This window comes from Haemorhous mexicanus, chromosome 1, assembly GCF_027477595.1.
Source record: "Haemorhous mexicanus isolate bHaeMex1 chromosome 1, bHaeMex1.pri, whole genome shotgun sequence".
Lineage (NCBI taxonomy): Eukaryota > Metazoa > Chordata > Aves > Passeriformes > Fringillidae > Haemorhous > Haemorhous mexicanus.
This window is the reverse complement of record NC_082341.1, coordinates 126707922-126730853: the sequence shown is the minus strand read 5'-3', so window position 1 is coordinate 126730853 and position 22932 is coordinate 126707922. Positions and strand designations below refer to the sequence as shown.

At 37.9% G+C, this 22932-nt stretch overlaps 1 protein-coding gene across 4 annotated transcripts in view; it reads left to right on the top strand.

Annotated features, from left to right (window-relative positions):
* The window catches only part of JPH1 (junctophilin 1), an 82509-nt gene extending 63553 nt beyond the window's left edge, over positions 1–18956 (top strand). Inside the window, exons 4-6 of one of the 4 annotated variants that reach the window (XM_059862479.1) lie at positions 8021–8682; positions 16106–16201; positions 16756–18956. In XM_059862479.1, the coding sequence (XP_059718462.1) occupies positions 8021–8682; positions 16106–16186 (743 nt within the window). In that variant the 3' untranslated portion in view covers positions 16187–16201; positions 16756–18956. Of the gene's footprint in view, positions 1–8020; positions 8683–16105; positions 16202–16307 lie in introns of all 4 variants that reach the window. The other 3 variants (XM_059862472.1, XM_059862488.1, XM_059862463.1) reach the window with 3 other exon arrangements.
* The last annotated feature ends 3976 nt before the right edge of the window (positions 18957–22932 follow it).

Here is a 22932-nt window from a genome sequence, read left to right as displayed (position 1 = left end):
TGTTGCATTTATAAACCTTTAGAGGAGGAAAATCTTATTTTTAGGGATTCTTTTATCCTTAATGATTCTTTAGTTAATGGATAATATAAAAGTCCAAATTACAAAAACACCGGTTAGGTTCTGTATGCAGGTGTGTTAATGGTAGGGTAACTCAAATTAATTTCAGATTTGGAGGAACTGACATGGAGAGAAGAGGCAGTCGAGTTTTTGTACTGGTAGAAATTGCATTAATATCTGTCTCATTATCCTACTGCTTGACTCACAAGTTTGTGATGATGTTACCTATGATGTGAATTGTTTGGCTGAAGTCCATTTCCTTTTCTTTTGCCATTGCTGTTGCTGGCAGCTCGAGTGTGCTTGAGTAGACGTTTTGATATTTTCCAAAAGCATTGTGAGATAACACAGTGTCGTATGCTTTTCAACAAATATCTGTGCAAAATGCAGAGACACTAGCGGTAAAGTAATCAGGTCACACTAAGGACTGCATTATGCTGTGTAAATATCACAGCAGAGTAAACACAGAGGCATAAAAACTTGGGTTTGGCCAAAGTTGGTGTATGTGTGTCTCTGTATGTGGGGCTAGGAAATAAGTAAGTCAAGGCTTTTGATCTCAGTCTAATCCATGTCAGGAAGCATTTGATGGGGTTTTTGAGAAGGCTGTGTCATTTTCATTGATGTCACAGTCAGAAAAATAAAGCATTGGCAGATATTTTAAATATGGTAGATACATATTCCAGCAAAACTATGCAGAAGTTGTTCAGGGTACTGCACAAAACTGTTCCCTGAGCAGGTCTAAAGTAGCAACCTTGATGTGCAAGAATTTTGTGGTTTGGGTTCTTCTAAACAAGATACTTAATAAGCAATTTCTACCAGTGAATACTTTCTGTAGGTCCTTATCTTTACTTAGCAAGAATGGAAGGTTGCATTTCCATTTGCTTTGAAGCCTGCTTGTATTCATGATGCTACCTTTTAAAGTTAGTCCTAGGTGGACTAGGACTCCTTGGGAAGATATGTGTATTCTAACTTTTACATTGCTGAATGATGATGTGGCTTTGTCAGGTTGTGGCAGTAGTAAAATATCACCTTCTGTTCTATCTCTCTGTCTTATGTTTTGGTCATGTTGGTTGTTCATGGTTTCAAAGACAGCGGGCTGCCAGATCAAATCAGAACAGTTCCATAAACTAAGCATATGTAGGCATCAGTCTCCATGAGGCTCATGGATTTAGTGAGTAGCTGTTGGCACATGCTAGCTTCAGTCTTGCCTCCAGTCCAGAATGAGAAGGAAGACCACCAGGAATACTGCTTAAGGAAGCAGCAATGCTAACAACAGATTGAGAAGCTCTGAAAGGGTAAGCTGGAGAAAACGTCAGCAAAGGGAAGATATCTTCAAAGAGGGAGGAGTAGGAAATGAGAATTTGCAATTAAGAGTGAATTAAGAAAGATTCTAAATAATAAACATTATATTTTGGAGTATTTCTTGGATGGTGAAAAAAAAATGGAGTCCTCTCCCTCTTATTTGCATTGTAGTTTGCTTTCCTAGTCCACCGTGCTACTTCCAAGCCGGTATATTAAGGGGAAGGGCTGGGGTGGGTGGAAATAAGGGATTTGAAGGCAGCCAAATGGAATTTTAAAATTGATCCAGGAAAGATTTTTTATTTGCCCTTAGCTAGGGAAGCTGCTTAATAGCATTTAAAATGCTGGTCATACCTCATCAAAATGCAGTTGCTATCAGAGGCTAAAAGTTAAATCAGCCATCCAGACTTGAGTTTCTTCTGCATTTCACAAGACAGTGTCAACAATCCCTTCCATTTCAATTTTTTTTTCTCCTTAGCTAATGTTTTTTTTTATTCTCTAAAGCATTCTCAAGTACAGTTGAAGAAAGCTGTTATTCCAAGTGGCATAACCAGCTGCAGGTGCAGCTGAAACAGGGCAACCAGGCCTGCCTATCTGTTTTGAATTAAGGAATTCTTAAATAACTTATCTATGCATCACTAGAAGTAAGAAAGTTCTTATGTTGCTGCACATTGACCCAACCATGATGGAGCTGCACTATTCCATGCCCTACTGCTGGATCACTGCATCCATCAGAAGGGTACTTCCTACACCTGGAGTGAGGACCTCTTAAAATAGCATTAGGAAGTCTTTCTCTACCAGGAGGGTGATCAAACACTGGAATAGGCTTTTCTAGAGAGGTGATTGATGCCTCAGGATTGTCAGTGCTCTAGAGGTATTTGGACAATGCCCTTAGTAACAGGTTTTAGCTTTTGCTTAGCTCTGAATTAGTCAGTGACTTGAACAAGATGATTGTTCTAAGTCCCTTTTGACTGAAATGTCCTGTTCTATTCTAATACCTAAGTCCAGCACAAGTGTTCTCTCAGAGCCCTATTGCTCTTTAAGCATCTTGCCTTATAGCCTTTAATTTCTCTGGCAATAATTTTTAATTTCCAGACCTATTCAGTCCCAGTTCACTCTCAGACATTACTAAAACCATAACCATATCTCTGCTCCAGTGAGTTCATCAACACATTTTGCACATGGCATTGCCCAGCCCTCCATTCAGTAGGCTGAATTCAAGCCAGCAGCCTAGTACTTAAGAGGTTTTTTTTGTTCCCTGTTACCAGTATAACCGCCAGAAAATTAAGAACGAAGCAGAGGAAGTACTAATGATATTAATTATAGTTCTTCTCCCTCCTTTCATATCTCCCCAAAGAAGAAATAATAATAAACCCTATCTTCCTAAATTTTACTGAATATAGTTATTTGCACTTCCATTATGACTCACTGAATAATTTCTTTTAAGAGATTGATAATTGATTATTTATATTTCTTCACCTACAGTTACCATCCTGAGAAATTCTTTTATACTGGATGTCCTATCCTGAGAAATCCTAACAAAAGGAAGAAAGATCCTATATTAATTGATCCTCTGACTGATCACTTGGCTTTTCAACGTTTTATTAAGTTCATGAGAATAGCAAAGAAATCTTATTGTGAGAGCATACATATTGTTGCTGACAGTGACACATTAGAAAACCATCAAAAACATCAGAAGATAAACCAAATTGTTTTCACTGGCTTATTTCATGAACAGTATATATCAACCTGCAGTACCAACACTAATGTATGCACTTTCCTTTTTTAGTACAGTTCCTTTAAATACAAAAGTCTTAAGCTTTTGCTTCATCCATCTCATGCTCTGGATTTGTATTAGGGTGTAATCTGCACTAAGAAACTAATTCATCATTTATTATTTCCTTCTCTCTTTGAATTTAGATTTGATAGATCAGCTCTCAGCTTTTTCAGCAAGAAGACATTTATGGTAGGCAACAAACTCATGGCCAAAATGCTGTGTGGAGTTTTCATTACTCGGGAGACTTACACTCCATTCCTGATTTTGACAAAGGCTTTCTCAGCACCTTTAGGTTTGTCAGAGATTTAGCAAAGCTTTGAGCACGTTGGTACTTTATTCACAGCTGAGCACTAAATTCAGAAAGGTTATTCAGATGAAACATGTGCTTTGGGTCATTATTTCCTTTTGGGTTAGCTTCCCCATCACTAAAATGGGCTATTGGTATAAGCTTCAGTTTTGTACTTCTGGACTGCGAACTTTTCAAATCAGGAATTCTCTCCTTTTTTTGTGCAAGTGTTGAGTAGTTCAGTAAAAAGAGGCCTCTAATCTTGGAAGGTTTGCATATAGACTGCAGTGTCCTGGTTGAGCAAGTAACTTTGATTGTGTCACCATTACCCCACAGACAGTTGTTAAACATTACAGTGAAAATGGAGCATCTTTCCACTAGCAGTTCAAAATTAGGAAGCGAGGTATGTGCTTCACATTTGGAATTCATCTATAGGCACAACATGAATTTTCTCATAATGATAAAGTTATAGTATTGTTTCTTATTTGGATTACTCTTTATAACCCTGTCTATTTGTTAACACTCTATGTAGCACTAAAGATAGGTTACATCACATAACATGTACTTCAGTTTAAAAAGCAGAAATAAGCATATGTTTATTTAATAAGTACTTCTAACATACCTTGAAATTGAATCACATCACTCAGCATCAATAGTACTTTAAATATTATATTCTTAAAAGATTATGTTCTGGAGCCTGCATTAGTGGCATTACAGTCTTTTTTTGCTTTCAGTAGACAAAAAAAAAATTGTAATTTGAAATGCTTATTTTTCCTGAATTGTAAGAATGGTAAGATTTTTATAAAATCACTGATGCAATTACATGTATGCCTTTTCCCTCACTATCCTAGATGTATTCTGCCATCCCTCTCAAGCTTCGGATTTCATTCTGATCTGATGAGGCACGAGGTCTCTTCTTAGCCTTCTTGGGAAGCAGTGGCTGCCTTTACAGTGTCCTGCAAGATGACATTTTCAGATGCTCCTTGAGCCACAATCCTGCCACAGCCCTATGCTGCCAATACGTGTGCCTCACTAGGCCATGGGGGAAAGCATGTGGCTGTCACCTCCTTAAAAATGCTGTGGCAGAACCAGGGCATCCTTCTCTTCTCATTTACAGGGCTGACCATGCTGTCACATCAGTTACTGGCACCCTTCCAGGAGGAAAGACATATTACATAAGAAATTCCCAAGAAATTCTAGATTTAGAGCAACCATCTTCAACAAAAGCAAAGCTTCCTTCACCCCACAGCCATCACTGAAATGCTGTTCAAGCTGACCATCAGGCTGTGTGAGACTCTGTGCATACATCCACACAGTCCTTTGGCTTTCAGAAGCTATCATCCCCAAATACTAACTCACACTTCAATGGTGCCATCCAGTTGCTGGCATCGTAACAGGTGTGTGAGCCAAAACCACCCTGGTGGCTGACCTTGATCAAGTATAGGTGCATCAATTTTGATCCAATAGTAGCACAGCCAGCACGTCCCTGTAACATGCAGGTTCATCTTACCTTTACTGGTTAGATAGCATTTCTTGGTTCTGCTCTCCAGACCAGGTTCTCCTTAGGCATTCAGATGTATCCTGTTTAGATCTACTGCTTGCTTGAACTGCAAACTGAAGAACCAGAGTGCTGCATTTATTTCCTGGTCAGATAATCCCACTTTACCCTCAAATTCTCTTCTCTTCCTCCTTAAGATCAGCCAGCTAAGAAATGTTACAAGAAAGGATGTTAGTGACTCTCTTTAAAAATTCCCTTGGCCCTTGTTTCTTTAAACTTGTGCTGTAGATTACTCTTATGATGAAGGACTCCCTTACCCATGTCTGTAGAGTCATGTCTTTAACAAAGGGGACAGGGTAAATCCTGACTGCTCTTAGTCCTTGGAAGAAGTGGGAGCTGAGTTCTTGCTGCTTGGAGTCACTGGTTTGGACAAGTGCACAATCCAATTGTATTGGATACAGTGAACAGATGTTTAAAAAGGATTTGGACAATCTCCAAAGTGAACTTCAGCAAAGGGCCAGGAATTTCAGTGCTGGAAAGACTTGCCTGACAAGATTGGAGGCAAGGGATGTTTCTCTAATATCCATATGTGATGTTCTGGGGGTGAGAGGGAGGGCTGCTGTGGTGTGTTAAGGCGATGCCTGAACGTCTGGTCAGACACCCTCAGATGTTCCTTGGATGCAGCATTCTCACTGTCACATAGCATCAAATATTTCCAAAAACCCAGTGAATGTGTGGCATTGTTAGCCTGTTGAAACTTAACTTCTTTGGGGAGCTCCAGATTATATTTTTGTTTAGCTTTTAAGTTTTTTACTCTTCACTCTTCCGCTCTCTTGGTGAGACATGGGCAGCTGAGACCATGGGTTCCCTTCTATTTTCAAAAATTCCAACAGCTTGGAGGTCTCTTGATGAGAGGGATTTTCTCTGGCCAACTTTGGGAGGCTTTTTGTTGATTGCAGGAAATGCAATCAACAAAAGGGTGGAGAATGATGACATTTCTGAAGTAATTTCTGATGTCATTTTCTGATGTTTTCCTTATGAAAGTGTCTTCAAAGTCTGTCAAGTGCTGTCAGATATTAGTAAAAGTCAAATCTTTACATAAATGAGGCCGTGCAGAGCTGTCACAGTATGTGAATTTTCAGAATTTAGGCAGCATTGTAAGACTGAGGAGATAGTGTTCCAATTAGATGCTTTAGCCACAGCAGTCATAAAGAGCAAGCTAATGTGAATATGGGTCTGTCCATAATGAATAATCATTGCAATTTGACAGCTCTGTGGCTTGGGCTTAAAGATTAGTCAGAGCTCTTTTAGGTATCCTTTTCTCTTTACACCCCTAAGTATATCTAATGTGAAAAGATATGAAAAATAAAGTTTATGCAGGTTAAACCCCTCAGCATTACCTCATGTATCTCAGCAAAGATGGAAGGAAATCCCCAACATGATGGAGAATTTTTTGAATGGCGATCATACCTGTAACTTTATATATGGAAACTCTTAATTTGTGTTTTGCTGCCTTTCCCTTTTACCAGGAAGATTATAAAAAGCTGTGAATAGGGCCTCTAGTTCTCTCCCTCTGTGCAGGCTTAACTCCTCAAAACTTCCTCCTCAAATGTCATTTGAGAACAAATCCTGGCTTGTCTGTGTCTAGCCTTCTTTCTTAACAGCTCCCTGTTTCCACCCCTGGTTTTCAGATATGCCAGAAATGTTTCCTGCTCAAAAGACCTTGCATGCCAAGTAATTCTTCTTCTCAGCAATGCTTACTTACCAGATGACTCAGTAACTTCCAAAAGCTTCATGCTGCTCTTCCTTCCTCTCATCTTCGCACTGCCTAGATATGCATATGCTTCTGGCATCTGTAAAAACACTGTATCTGCCTAGCCCAGTTAGAGCCTCCTCTAAACTCAAAAGCAGAAAAATGTGTGCAGACATTCTTCTCTGGGCACAGAATTCCTCTATGAATTAAAGCACAGATAAGGCTCACTTAGAGAAGGGTAAAGAAATCAAAGGAAAGTTGTGGTGCTGGAGAAAATAGAAGTGGACAAACAAGTTGCATTGTATTTTTCAGAAGCCATTTTTGAAAATACACGAAGATTGCCAGCAGTTCTTGGATCACAGAGCTCCCCAGCTTCTCACTTTTAAGGGAAACTGATCCTGAAATCTGAAATGTGACCTCTAGGAAGTAAAGCAGAAAACATTGCCTACAGGGCATACAGATTTACAGCAATTTTGTTTCTTCAGCAGTGTTTGCTGCGGTCTTATCATTAAACAATTAAATCTGAGAACCAAAACTTGGAGCAGAGCATGTCACCCAGTTTCTGTTTATGTTAACAGCTGTACAGACATGCACTTTGATGAGTCCTAGTAGTGAACATGCATGTGGGTGTTTAGCTAGAATTTGGGAAGAGGATGTTCTTCACACTTGCTGCTCTGTGAGTATTTTCCTGTGAATGTAAAAGAATTTGTATTCCTGCCTTCTAAGCAGGAATTGTATTAGTGACTAGAGTGGTTAACCTGGGTCTTCATATGGGAGTGATTGGCTCTGGAAGACAGAGCCAGCCTGTGAGAGTTTAAGGCACTTATATGTGTATGTAAGACAAGCTGACATTCACCCAAAGGGGGAAAAAAGCGATTGAAGCCCTTTTCCCTGTAGCTTATAAGAACAGAAGAGACATTTCATTCTCATGGTTGACTATCTACATATCAAACAGGTGCTCTGATCATGAGGATTTAAATTAGTGAGGGTAATCAAGCAAAACATACCTCAAAACTTGCCTCTCAGAAAAGGAATGGTAGGTGATGTAAGGTTAGACAATCTTCAGTCACTCAGACTTCACTCAGGAGCAGTTTAAAAACCGTGTCCCTTTGAAAAGCTGAAGATGTAGAGTGACTGAGCCAAGTTAGTAAATAGTTCCAGCAATTACCAAGAAACTGCAGTAACTCCTGTTCCTAAACAATTTGGAGTAAATCACTGTGAATGTCAATGAACTGTTGGTAACATATGCCCCTGCCTGCATTTTAGCAAGGCAGTACAGTCTGACATCCCAGTGCAATAGTTTCACTGTGAACTTCATTTTGATCTTAGTATTTCTGTTGCACTATTTTTCAGGCCCTGATTATATCAAACAAAAATTTCAAGAAGGAATGGATGCAAAAGAAAAATCTGAAGAAAAAGGTCAGGAGAAACCACCCTCCCCAAAAGAGTCACCGCACTTTTATCGAAAAGGTACTACACCCCCTCGAACCCCAGAAGCAAGCCCAAGAAATAGTCCTCCTCTCTCTTCTGAGACTTCTCCTTCAAAACAACTGAAAAGGCAAAGCTCCACTTCTGGGGCAAGACTCAGTCAAGAAAAAAAGCTTTTAGCAACTGAGAATATAACACCCACAACTAACAAGCCTTTATATTCAAAAGCACCAGTGAAGGAGGAAGCAGCTGGGAAACACCAGCCAAAGTTCTCAGCCCAGCACAATGCCAGCAGCACAGAGAATGGAGAGCTGCATGGTCACTACCATGGCTATTATGTAAAAATGAATCCAACAGCGCTTCCACAGGAGCTCAGGGAAGAAGATGAATATGCCAACCCTTCACCATCAACACTTGCACGGATACCACCCTCTCAGAAGCCAAGTCCTGCTAGATCTGGGGGTAAGCCAGATGCCAAAGAAAACAAGCCTGACATAAAAATTAAGAAACCAGAATTTGCTGCACCAAAGAACCCAGCTAATAATGAGTCACATTCAGCAATGGAGAAAGAAGTAGGAAACAGCTCGGTAAGTACAAGAAACGTTTTCGCTTTCACTGCCCTTGTGCCTCCAAGTGCTGAGCTTTGCAATCTAAGCCCTGTCAAATCTTCATCTGGATACAGTCTGCTAGTTAAAACCCACTTCATCTGGAGTGAGGAAGAAATATTCCAGCCTGAAATGAGCAAAGGAGTTTTAAAACTACCCTTTTAGACCCTTTTAATTTCGTTATTATTTAAAAATGATAAAATTGTCAATAGCTATGCAGAAAAAGAGTAATGACTAGTAATTTCTATTTCATGTTAGAAGAAAAAGCCAGGTATGAAATTCAGAATCTCTGATGATGTTTCTGTGATTTTTGGTCCAAGAGAAACTCAGGAAAGCATTAGTTTTGCATACTAAAGCTAGCCTTTAGTGAATGAAGAGTTCTAGATAATAGTCATAATGTTTTTCTTTCATAAGCATTGTTTCTTTGAGTCATTTTTGGTGGTACTCTACAAAACAGTGTGTCATTATTGATGGGACAAACAGAATGACCCATTTAAAGAGATAGCCTAGTACCGATCGCATGCAAAACACTTGAATAATTGACATCAGACTTCATTAATAGTAAATCTAGATATAATGAGGGGGAGTAATTTCCCACCAACATGAATTGTAAGTGATCTTGTCAAACAAGTTTGACATCTTCAGGTGTGGCAGAAGAATCGTCGTCTCAATCAAGAAGGTCACTTGATTTGCTTTTACATGGTCATGGATTCTGACAAGCAAACCAGAGTAATGCAGAGGCTAAATGTCACATTAAAAGAATTTTTTAAAACTGACTGATGGTTCTCAAAAAGTAATTAGAAAACCATCAGTTAGTTGATATTATTCTGGTGAGGTCATTCTTACATTAATTCTTTTACTCTAATCACATTCTTGTTAATGACATACAAGAGGGCATGAGAATATTGTCCATGAAGTTTATAGAAGACACAGAGACCAGGAGAGTGGTCTGTAATGAAGGCAAATACAAACTCATGCAAATCAACTGCTGAGAAGGCTGAAAGTATAATTATCCATGGCAGCACAGCAAAATATTATATTGTATATGAAAGACAATTTATAGAGCCTGACACTGCAGGATCAGAACTGGAAAAGGTTGGTGGATCAGGAGCAAGAGAGGCAACTGAACATGAGCTCCCAGTTGGCTGCTGTTGTTCAGAGATGCTAATATAATCCTCAGATTTATCAACAGGAAAGATTAAGCAAGAGTACATAGGAGTCTGTTCTGCTTTTGGCACAGGTGCAACCACTTCTGGGATAGTGTCTGTAAATCGGGGATTTAAAATGAAAAAAAAAAAAAAACCTTGAGGGAAAGTCACACAAAGAGCTGCAGGAATGATTAAAACATATCTTACAATGAAAGATTCAAGGTACAAAAATCCCGATGAACTAAATCACTTTCTGTAAGTGTGTTTTATAAAACAGTTTCCCAGGCTAACAAGCAAATGTGTCAGAAGATCCAGCAGCTAGAAAGATTCAGATAAAAGTCTTGTTTTAAGTTGATTTTAAGGATCTTGATTAAATGTGCCATCAGTTTTCAGATGCCAGGGTTTTGGAGCCATCACTGAGTAGTTTGATAATGAGCATTTTGCCAAGATGATATTCTCTAGTTCTGCTGGAAGCTTTTATTCTGTTTTGTGCGGATCAAAGTAGATGTTCACAGAGGTTTTGTAATCTGCAAATCTGTATTACAGCTGATATCAGCCCTTTAACCTTTCAAATCTCACAGATATTTCTCCTATGTAGGGTAACACAAAGCTGACAGGCTTGTAAATGTTGAGTGAGCATGTATAAATTTTAGGCTGAATTGGAATTGTGTTTTAGCTCTGGTGAAAATAAGTCACTAGAAATAGTCCTTTTTTTTCCTTCATTCCAAATAATATTTTGGAGCTGAGGGAGGCTTCATCTTCACAAGTAAGCTATCTGAACAGCAGTTTTATGACCTTCTAGAATAATCAGGATAAGGACCATGAACCTACAGCCTGTTATCACAACAGGTGTAAAAATGATGAGATACTGTGCATTAGCTACTGTTTGTTCACTGATACCGCAGTGGTATCTGGGAACTCTACTCTAGGTCACTCTGCTTCATTTGTAGCATCCTGATTGCATTATTCTCATTACCAGCTTTCCAGTATGGAAGGAAGGTAGATTTTAGGAATTCATTTTTACTGTAACAGTATCTTAAGATGTATGTAGATGTTTGTGGGTGTTTTTTAAAGATTCTAGTCTTCTATATGTGTTTGTAAATTTGCCCTTATAGACTAAATTTCCTACGTGCTTACTTCTTCAAAATGCTGAGAGTAAAAATGCTAAACTGATTAATACAAAAAGAGTGGCCTACTGGCCTAGCAGTCTGGGGGAGAAACAGAACAGAATGACTGTTAACTTTGCTGGAGACTTTTCATTTTCAGCCTCACCTTTCAGCTTCAGATAAACAGTAGCCTCTTCTGCAGTGCCCCTGAACTGAGCTCAACAGTGTGCTGGAATTAAGCAGTGATTAAGAGAGCACAGTTACTGTGGAGAAGCCAGATACATGGAATTATAGAATAATTTGGGTTGGAAGGGACCTTAAAAGATCATCTGGCTTCACAACTCTTCTGCCATGGGCAGGGACACCTTCTACTAGACCAGGTTGTTCAGAGCCCCATCCAGCCTGGTCTTGAACATTTTCAGGGATGAGGCATCCACAGCTCCTCTGGGCACTTTGTGCCAGTGCCTCACCACTGTCACAGTAAAGAATTTCTTCGTAACATTTAATCTAAACCTAATCTCTTCTAGTTTAAATCCATCCTCCCATTTCCTAATTAATGTACTTCTCCTTATCCTGATGCTTCTGAATGTTGAGAGACTTCAGAATTCTAGAGTTGCATTGGGGAATGATTTTATTTCAGTAAGAAACTGCATTTGCTTTTTAGTCATTCTGACAAATTATTTTGTTATGCTTTGAAAGTAAGTCTGCCTTAGATCCTCCATAAAAGTTCTAAAATATATTTGTTAAGGAATATAAAGAGAAAAGAACTCTCACTCTCACGAAAAGAGAATGATAAAACATGGTTTTGGAATGCAAAAAAATGAATCTATTAACATTAATCGAGCACTTTTGTTAGATTATCTGAAAGTGCTGTATAAAATTGTGCTGTGCTTTTTCCAGGTTTCCAGTGATAATGCTTTAAGAGCACAGATACAGAGGGGAAGATTTTCAATTCCTCCTTCTATGTGTCTAAATCAAAGCCATTTCTCATACCTGAATGAAACATCAGCTTTCATTTGGATTAAGAACTTTAAATTACTTTATTTGCAGCGAAGCTTGTAGCAGCTTGTTTCAGTTTTCAAATTCGTGTTTCATATTTTCTGACAATGTTACATTCTTAAGAATGTCTTTGAGTATCATCTGTACAATAAGTTAATTATAGGAACAGTCTTGATTCTCTAGATATCCCCATTTCTGGCATTATACTTGAAAAATATCAGCACATGCTTCTTAGACCATGCATTTAAGTGCATTTTTTTTCTCTGTTTAGTTACTCCCTGATATTCAAAAATCAAAGTTTGAAATTATTCCAGAACTCATAAGAGTCACGGTTTTATCAAGGTGAAATCCTACATAAAGCACAATGACAAAGTCACCTGTCGTTTCTGAGAGATAAATCACCCCTCTTTCACTGAGAATGAGGCTCCTTCACATTACCTTACATTAGCACAGTGTGAAGTGTTCACAGAGACCCTGGACCACAAACCAATACTGGTGTTTCTGGTCATTAGCAGCCTCTAGCCCCAGTTTCAGCTTACACACTGCTGTCCCAACTTGAATATGAGCTGATGGGAAATTCTCTTGGATGTGAGTGAAAAATAGGATTGAATTTCACAAAACACTATTGTAGTATTCATTAATACACTTTTTATTTTGCCTGTTACATATCCATGTGCTGCCCTAGGACAAATAACAAGCCTGGGCTCAAGTGTTTTATTAACTGTAATTATTTTTTTCATTTGGAAGGTAAAGATTTTTAAACACGCAGTGCTTAACCTGGTTTTTACCTGAATGTTACCCAATGATTCTACTCCCATCTTTTTGTTCAATTCTCTTTTTTTGTTCACCTAACATCCATTTAGTAAGGGCTGTAGATACCATGATGTTTGAAAAATAGATCGGTATTTGCCTGATCCTAAAAACAAACTTCTGAGCAAGAACTTTAGGCTAAATTTAATAGACATTCCTAATGCAATGGAATTACAAGCCTAGTCTTTTATTTCCTGGCACTACATCTTAGGAAAATAACTTTCTTTCTTCCCCAAATGAAAACTAATCATATGGTTGTATTTTGAACTACATAAATACCTAACTTACAAGAAGCTGAAAGGTGAATTCAAGCAGGACTGACGGTTTTCTACTTTAGTAGTAGTTTTCTTTTTTAGTGCACCTGTTCTAGTCAGTCTAGGACTGTTCAAACTAATTTTGGCATTTGCTATTTTAAGCCCTTGCAGGACACTAAAGTCTTACTTGTAGTATTTGTCTTAAAGCATTAAATCCTTATTTCATAGGTGTCTCCTAAACAGGTGGTAGTTCATTGCATAATAGCTATGTGCTTTATAAACGTTGTTTGATCATTTTTAGTGTATCAGGAAATCCTGCTTTGGGCTGAAAGGTATGGTTATCAGAAGGTGAAGCATAATGTACATAGCAGGCCAAATAATATAAGTTTTACTTCTTTGTATAAAGAGATATTGTTATGATAGTTCATTATCATAAAGATACAACATAATTTTCATGTGAACTCAACAGCCCTGTTCTTAAGGTGTCACTTGCTTCTGTTTTGTAGCTGAATCTTGATTCAGAGCATAGCCCCTGGGTTTTTTAGCCTTATTTTTCTAATTTTATTGTGGTGAGATTGTTACACCTAACCTAACTGGCAGATCTATCAAAAGAGAAGTCACTTTCCCTCCCAACAAGCCTAATTACCTGAGACTGTGCACTAATGATACTGAGCTGCCATTAGAGCTGCAGTGCCAATTTGGCAATCAGCAAAAATCTGTCTTGCACCTACCAGGATGCTGTTCCATGATGTATTTCAGGTAATTAACAAGTGCTTGGCTCCTCTGAAGACACCATAGGTTCCAGGGTTTTTTTCAGTTGCAGTAAATCAATGTGATTTTCATAGATTTTATTTTCAAATACGCAAAGTACTAGATGGTCAAATCCTGAAAAATTGTAATGGTTCTTGGCAATGATCTTCACAGTTCCTTGCAATTCCTGGAGCAGTAGAACTGTAAAATCCTTAGGTGGGATTCCAGCCTATAAAGGAGCCATTGACCTGATGGGAGTCACATGGACAATCTCTATTAGAATCATAGGATTGTGGAACCATAGAGTGTTTGCCTTGGAAGGGACATTTAAAGACCAGCCCCTGTGCCATGGGCAGAGGCACCTTCCAGTAGACCAGGATGCTCAAAACCCCATCCAGCACTTCCAGTCATGGGGCAGCCACAGCTTCCCTGAGCAGCCTGTTCCAGTGCCTAACACCAGAAAGAAAGATGTTGAACTGACATCTTAGTGGAGATGAATAGTGTAATCAAATCACACTTCTGTAGAGAGCAAGGCTGCTCACAGTGCTGTGGTAACCATATCTGGAGCTGTGCTTTATTTTATGCCTGTTCTCTGCCCCCGAGTGTCTCCTATGCTTTGGCACATAGTGAGTCACTTCCAGTAAGGAGGAAGGAGCATGGTTCCACTTTTGTTCTGTGACCTGATGGTTGAAACATACTGCTGTTAAGTGGGAGCTTGTTATTCAAAATCATTTTGACTAAGGTGTCATTAAACCTGGGTCTTCAATTCCCTAGTGAATATTTTAGACATTTCACCATTAAGCAAAATGTGGGTGCTACTGCCAATACCATTACCCCTATGGCATAATTTAATTGGCATTCTGATAATCTCAGTCACTGTTTGAACTTGAACACGTGCTTCTCAGCATGTGAACAGACACCTCTGAGTTGATGCAAAGGGAACTTGGTGGCTGTTATGGATAGAGGTGCTGATGAGGTTTAGGCTCACCAGAGATTTAAGCAGTACCTGACATAACATGTTTTGTGACTTACTCAGCATCTGGCCTGCCATCTGAACTGCTGTGTAATGGTGTGTTCTGACTAAAGGTGTTCAGTGAGACTGTTTCAGGAGACTGTGTGATACAATAATGACACAAGTACTATTCCACAGCTTCCCACTTACACTGTTGCAGCAAATTACTAACAGTAAGTTCTTCCACCTCAGCATTCCAGAAATTATATAGTTGATGTTAGCATCATGTGGTCGTGAAGCATAATGAACTTCTCCAGGGCATGCCTCATATGAAAAGTGAAATCACTGTATTATTTCTCATTCAATATATACCTTCTTACACAAGCCAGTGATTCTTATGTAGCTCACAAGATAGTTATCTGCACAGATTTTCTAGTGGGCTTCATGATTTGTGATTTAGGAAAATATTGTCTAAATGAAAAGTTTCTGCTTACAGTGCAACTGTAAAATAAAAGAGTATTAAAATCTTCATAAAATCATGTTGTAATAAACCAAATATATTAAGGGCAGAAGAGAATTGAGTATTTTCATCTGTTGGGACATATTTTCAAGTTGATCATTAGAAGGCATCCATTTAAAAAATAAAAAATGTCCAAAATTGCTAAAAGTAATTTAAAAATGTTCTCTGGCTTCACAGAAACACTAAAATTGTGTAATGATTTAAACTTTCTAACCAATTTTAGCTCTAGCTAGGAATGGAAGGAGTTTTTTGACTTTCCAATTCTTCAGTGCATAGGTCTTTAAGAGAAGTGTCTGAGTAAATCAAAACAAGTGTAAGTTTGCAGCTGCAAAATGCATTGTAATGTGTAATGGAAAAAGGTTTGTTAGTGCAACGGTAAGTAAATTTTCTTTTTCTGTTTGGGTTATCAAAAAAGCGTATTCTTTTTATAAAGCATCTCTGTTATGTCTGTTTTGAAATGGGTTGGAACTGAGAAAGGAACCCTCTATAAGGATGAAGAGCAGCACTCTGGCTTTCCTAAAGTAGTTCACATTCTTTGTTTTGTTTTATTTTAAGCTGACATTGTTTTCATTTGTTGATGGGTTTGTTTTCATTTGTTGATGCAGTTGTATTTGTCAGGTGGCTTAATCTCAGTGTGGTTAGGAACAGAGAAGTAATGTACTCTCACCTGTATTTATCCAGCTCATTTTCACACAGGTGATATTTATCTTACCTGAATATCAAGGGTAGAGGCTGTGTTTCAGCAGCAGGGTCTGTTTCCTTCAGAGCAAGGTCAAAACCTGTAGAAATTGTGAAGTCGGGTCTTGTTTGTTGCTGTGCCTGTGTGGGAGGTTGCATTAATTCTAATATCTTTATTTTATTTTCAGGGCCCTAACTCAGTCATGATCGCCCTGGTAATGCTGTTGAATATTGGTTTAGCCATTCTTTTTGTCCATTTTCTAACTTGATTGGAATTAGGAAAGGTAAGAAAGGTCTCGCTTTCATATAAAATCACCATATCCACCCCACCTTAAATAATAAAGATTTAATTTCTTCACATAGTTTTAATGTTCCCCACTTTAATTTTAGCTATGCCTGAATGTGATTCAACATAGTTATTTAATATTGTAACTGTTTTGACCCTTCAGTGAAGTCATGACAACTAGTGGTGTTAGCCCACAGTTCTCTGCAGTTGTGTCATCAGCCTTTTAAATGGCACCTGTCATACTCAGACACAGGGAAGGAGGCTTGGAATTAGGATGGGACGCAAGAGAGATGAAACTTGGAAAATTCAGCCAGGGGCCCAGATCAGTTTCTCTGCTGGTGGCTCGTGGCTTTGGGGTCCTCTGAAAGCTGAAGCAAGCAGCCATGTTGGAAAACAAACAAAATAATCTGCTGAAGCAGCCCCGCCAGTGAAGCGCGTTGGCTTGTCCATCTGTTCCAGCAGAGTGTGACTAAAGTGGAAATGTACGGAGCTGCACTTTTTGTTGATGGAAGTTAACAGCTGCCTTACTATTTTACCGTCTGATGTTTTTAGTGGGGAGATGGGAAAACGACTGCCAGAGGAATGTGGTCAGAGGATTCTGTTGCTGTGGAAGTGATTCCAGCGTTCACTCCTATCTCATTAGAAGAAATAGTTAGCAACATCAGTCACCAGTCTTATTCCATTACCTGCTGCTTTTAACATCTCCTGCAGTGTTCTGGGAGATCGAATTTCATTTGCCTGTGCATGATTCTGTTCATTTGTTGTTTATGAAATTTGATGTATAGCCATAAGTAGTGTTTAGTCCAACCTGGAGAAAGCTACCGGTTCTGCCTAGCAGCCGAAGCCAAAAATCAAATATATTTTCCTAGTCCAGGGATAAAATTCTTAAATTCGTTCTCTTAAATCTGAAGAGTCATTCTGCCTGAAGGTTCAGTAAATAATATGCCATTACTGCAAAACTTAAAGGTACTGCTATCTTCCTTAAAATGCTCAAATACTTCTGCAAATACCAAGCAAAATTTTTCATAATTATAAAAAAAAAAAATCTTACATTGGTAGAAGTACATTCTAAACAGGGTATAGAATATCAAAATAACCCAAGAAAGGTGAGATACAGGGTTTGCATGTTGATTTTTTTCTTTCTTTTTTTCTTAATTTTGGTGCTGTGGTAATTGGTGATTTAAATTATTATGTTGCAGCACTGAGGTATTTTGACAGCAGTTAAAATAAAGTCTTGTCTGGGTGCACATTAATGCCAATGACCGTTAGCTAATGTTCATAATAAATAATAACTTTTAAATGCTAGATTTGTGTTGAATACATTCAGGTAGAGCATTTAAAAATGTTAAGTGATTGTTTATCGATTTGATGCCTTCAGTGTCTTTAAAATCCATTTATAATTTTACCTCAGCATTAAAAAAGCCTCAAAATGTTTCATTTGGAAAGTTTGTCTTCAGTAGTTTCATAGCCCTTTGTTCAAACGACGTGATCACGTTTCTTTTTATGTGCCATTATACTGTAATTATTGTACCCTATATTAATGAAATGCATGCTTATTTATTGAAGATATGTGGTGTGATCATTTGGCAAGGAAACATTTTAATTTAAAGCTGCAAAAAGCAAAGGGCTTGTATTACAGTTTATTTTATCTCTATTAGAGAATATTTCATACAGTATAGTTTTTGAACCTGTTTGTAAACTTTCTAAGTTTTTTGCATGGTTTAATGGGCAACATTCTTACAAAATCCATTAGCTATTTTTTGATGCAGCATAGTAAAGTTCCGTAGGTATGGACTGAATGTTGTGCAGCGAAGCAGCTCCGAGCAGGGCAGTAACACCGTGGTGTTTTTTACAGAAGTATGTTGAGACTCCTGTGTTTTGGCCAGTGTGGATAAAGAAGAAAGCAGAAAGAGAGCAAATGAAAATAAAACTTGTATATTTATTTTTAAAGAAAACAAAACAGCAAAGTTTAAATTGTGTTTTAAATTTAGGAAAGTAATTTTTAAATAAGAACAAAATTTTAAAAGTTACTGTGTAAGCCTTGAATTAATGGATGAAATGTTCCATCCCACTGTTAAATCTCCCCCTGTCTCCTTACGTGGAGAGGTAATTTTGTAACTGACATATTTAATTCCTATTAAATGTTTATTTAAAATACTTTATGCTCTGGAAATAATGGGTAACAAAGCTTATGAAAAATGTTTATAAATTTAAGTAAGCATGTTAGTACCATTTATACATATGTATGATTTATAAGCTTTTTTAAAACAAAGCTCAAAACAAATTGTTGGTATTTTTCTAAAACGTGCACAGTTGTATTTTACATGAAAGGCTATTTATAATTGGTTGTTATACTGTACACTACATTTTGGACAGCACAATGAAGCCTGCCAATGTACTTAAAAATGTCATTTTGTCTATTTAAAGTTTCTTGCTGTCAAAGAATGAACTCTTTATCTATGAGTTTCTCTATTTATAATTCTTGACCCAAAATGTACAATGTACAGTTTTCACAACTGTATTTGCTCTAATAAAAATAAGTTGGTTATTAATAGAGTTTCAGACTACTTTTTCCTGTTTATGAATTACTTTGTTCACTCTTTGGAAGCAGTTTTTTCTAACTAATCAAATAAAAAGGAGTGAAGCAGGAAAATGGGTGAAATTCTAGTCCCTTTGATATAATTGTGAGTTACTGTTTTCAACAAAAGTGATTCTGGGAAACAATTAAAAATAAATTAAAACAAAAAAGTCAAGCTTCCCTTTGTGTTCTTCTTTTCTCTTCCAATACAGGATTTTGTGTCTTTATAAGTGTAGTATCTTAAATACACTCCCACTGGTTTGATCAGTTTTGTTATAATTTGTGAGTGACTGGTCCATTAACAGCTGCTCTTGTAGGGTAATTCATTTTTTTTGGGCCTCACTGCTCCTCAGGATCTTTATAGGTTCAAAATTAACATGAAGTTTGTGAGCCAGTATTTACACAGAGAAAATTTGCCCTTTGTCTTAAAACCACAATATTTGCTGAACTAATCAATCAGCTACAAATTTTATTTTCCATCATTCCAATTCATACTAGTAGCCAGCTGTACTGAAATCCTAATGTTTAGTTAAAGAGGAGAGCAATTTTTATTAGTAGTTCCTATTTAATGGAAATATATTTTTAGGAAGTAATCATTACTCTCTTGTTCTTTACTTCTACAAGCATGAAGCTTACCTTTAAGAATTTTTATTTTCTGCAGAATACCTGCTCCCTAAAGAAAATCTTTGGCTCTTTAAGGAGAGAAAAATGCATTTGCAAGAAAAGTGAAAGAAATAACTTCAGTGCCAAAAAATTTTCAAGTCAACTTCTGTGAGATGATTCTTCTCTGACATTTATGATCCACAGTGTATATGTTCAGAAATGAAAGTGCCCATGAAGTGTTTCTTAAGGTGTATGAACAGGACAATATACTCAGGCATATGAAAATCTGAACAGTAGCAAGCAAAAGATGTGCACAGAAATAGAAGAAGAAAGCTCTCATAATTTTCAAGTCATTTCCCATCTGAGATGTTTTTACCAGTGGTTTATGTTACAAATGCTGTTACATGGTCACACATCTGCTGTGCCTAAAGAAAACAAACGCACGGACGCACAGTGCAACTTAATGCTTCATGAAAAATTTCACCCCACTTCCAGCAAGGAAAATTTCACCCCACTTCCAGCAAGGAAAGCTTTTCTCAGGCAAAGTAATTTCCCCTGGCACAGTTGTGTGTTTGCCCACAGGTGCCAGTAAGCAGTAAGCTCTGTCACCCTTGAATCTGGGGCCTGGCTTCTTGGACAGCTCCATTTATGCAGTTAAACCATATGTACAGTGCACACAGACAGCAAGGGAGCAAGGCTGAGGTGCCAGTGGCTGAAGAAAAAAAGAGAATCTGTCATAGCTTTTTAAGACCTTCTTTACTTAGTATGTGTGTGTGTGTGTATATATATATATATATATATATATATATATATATGTGTGTGTGTATATATATATATGTATATATGTATGAGTTTGCCTTTCCATCAGAAAAGCAATAAGGAACATGAAGAGTTCCCGAGGAATTACTGGCATTTGCTTTCCAAAGGGAGGGGCTCACTTTGAAAGTAAAAGTTTTGAGACATGGATACAACTTGCCTTTCAGCTACAGATGGATGTAAGAAGCAAACACCTCTTTATGAGAGTTAAATTAAAAACCTTGAAATATTTATTTACATAACCTTTAATGATGTTCTGTGGTTACATATTTAATAAATTCTCTGTTAAGATACACAATATGAAAAGATTTTGACAAAAGCGTCTATGCAAGGATAAAAGCCTGGAGAATTCAGCACATGCTGAGCCTCACTAACAGTCTTAGTTGTTATTAATAAAACATGGTTGTGAATTGTATCTGAATGGTTTTACTCATAGCTAATTTGAACTGTTTAGTCAGGGGAGATGGTTCTACAGGCCATTCTCCTATGGAAATGTAATTCAGTAAACAAAGCAAATTAAGAGAAGGGAGATTAAATAAGCCTTTCAAATTAAGTAGTCTTCTCATTCTCTCATTTAATATCCACAGAAACAGCCAAAAATAGAAATTATGTTAAGTCTGAGCAAGAAGCTGTGTATGCCAGCATGCTATAGCTGAGCCATCTACAGTATCCATCTCCGTTTTTTCTACTCCACACAGAAACTGCAAACTAAGAAACATTACACCTCCCACCATTGCAGGAGGTAAATACAATTGCCATACTCAACATTTTTAAGAAAAACAGTCTATAATGTCTGTGGCTATAAACTAGAAGGAAAAAAGCCACTTCCTCTATCTGAACAGTTTATGTTGTGACCATGACTGTAACAACAGAACAAATTCCTCACCCCCCTAAAACCAATAGCAAAAATAAAGCTGGTAGCAGAATTTGATAAAGTCTCTCATGTTTCTTTCTTTTATTTGCTACAAAGAGGGGATGAGGGGAGAACAGGGAACAGACAGCTTTTTTTAACCTGATAATCTAAATTTCATCATGCCAGTATGTGCTTGCTTCACTAATGCTTTTCACAATCTGTTGGGACTGGTTATCTAGGAGATTTTAGGTACAAACTGGCAGTATATTGAATGTCATTTCTTCAAGAGGGTTTTGAGTTTTTCTCAGTAATGATAAAAACCCCATGATTTCCCTTACCACCAGTGAAAATTGGTTTGGTGGTACTTTCACTGTGCCATCACTGTTTTTCTAATTGACTTCTGTCCTTCACTAACCACCCACCTCCCTGTTCTGACAAATTCGACTTAATCAGTTTTGCCCTGCATGTGGACATTGCCCCAAGACTTCAGCTGCTCACTCCAGAAATACATGTTTTCTGTGGGCCACTCAGTGTTTTCAGCTCTCTGTGGCTGTGCAGCCCATCTCTCCTGCAGTTTGCCCCACAGCAAACTGCACGTGTCATATCACAGTTTCCATTGGGTCCATCCTCTGCATACTGTTGATGCTGCTTTATGCAACTGTATTATAATTTCAAATCTACTCTCATTGTCTCCAGTGTCAGGACAGTGATTTAAATACAGTGTGTGGGAACTGAAATGAAAAATACTCAAAGTGATGTCCTACACAGAGATTTCTGATGGCTCTTTGGAATTTGTAGGAACCAGGGTAATGCTGACATTATTAGGAAAAAAATCTGATATCAGCTGGATTAGGAACTCCTCTACAAATTCCCACAGTAAGACTGGGGAAAAGATTGGCCATGCAGCTGAAGCTGATTCTCAAATCAGAAGAGCAAGGAGTCTGAGGGTTGTAATTTCCTGGGATGGTGCAGGAGGATGATTTCTGGACCTGATACATGCAGATTATTGGACAGAATAAAATACATCCTGTGTTGGAAATCTGGGGTTGTTCTCCTGCCTAAGCTTACATATGTCTTCCTCCATGTCTTACATTGATTAATCAAGCAGCTCTGCAGAAGTTGGGTCACATATCTTTAGACAAGGACTGGATTTTGCATTCATAAATGCCTTCAATACCAATTAAGTAAAGAGCAATAAATGATAGGTGAATCACAGGCTTTAAGCTATGAGCTTTGATCTCTGTGTTTTTTAATGCTCATTTCTCCAAACTGGAAGAAAATACAGAATACAGTCAAAGAGTAGAATTTCAGATGTTGTCTTTCACAATAATAGGTATGTTAATCCACGACAGTACTTGAATTCCTTTGACATAATACATTATTTGAGAAATAAGTGTGTCTTTCTCAACTTTACTGAACAGTCTGGTTCACTGAAAAGCAGCTTGACAGAGACCACAAAACACAGATACTGACCAAAAGTTTTGAGAATGGCTGCCTATATTTGATGCCTTAAGTTCTGACTTCCATATTTCTCAGATTCTGTGCTGCCTGGGTGTGTAGCTCTGAGTTTCATACTAAGTGTCAGTAAGTTCTCTTCACAGGGTCGTTAGACAAAACAATCCTTCTCCAGCCTGAGACCAAGGACAACCCTTATGAGCTTCAGGTACAAAACCATAGACAACAAAGAACTGAGGGGAGCAAACAAGAACAATGGGGCTTCATAACCTAAAACTATAAGTGGACATTTAACTCCAATGTGCAAATGGACCAGAACTTATAAAAGTGTGAGACCTCGTGACCAGTCCTCCATTTTGTGGCCATTTTGGGTCCATCTTGGGTGTAGCCCTGGCTGGGCTCTTGCATCCATTGAGGCCTTTTA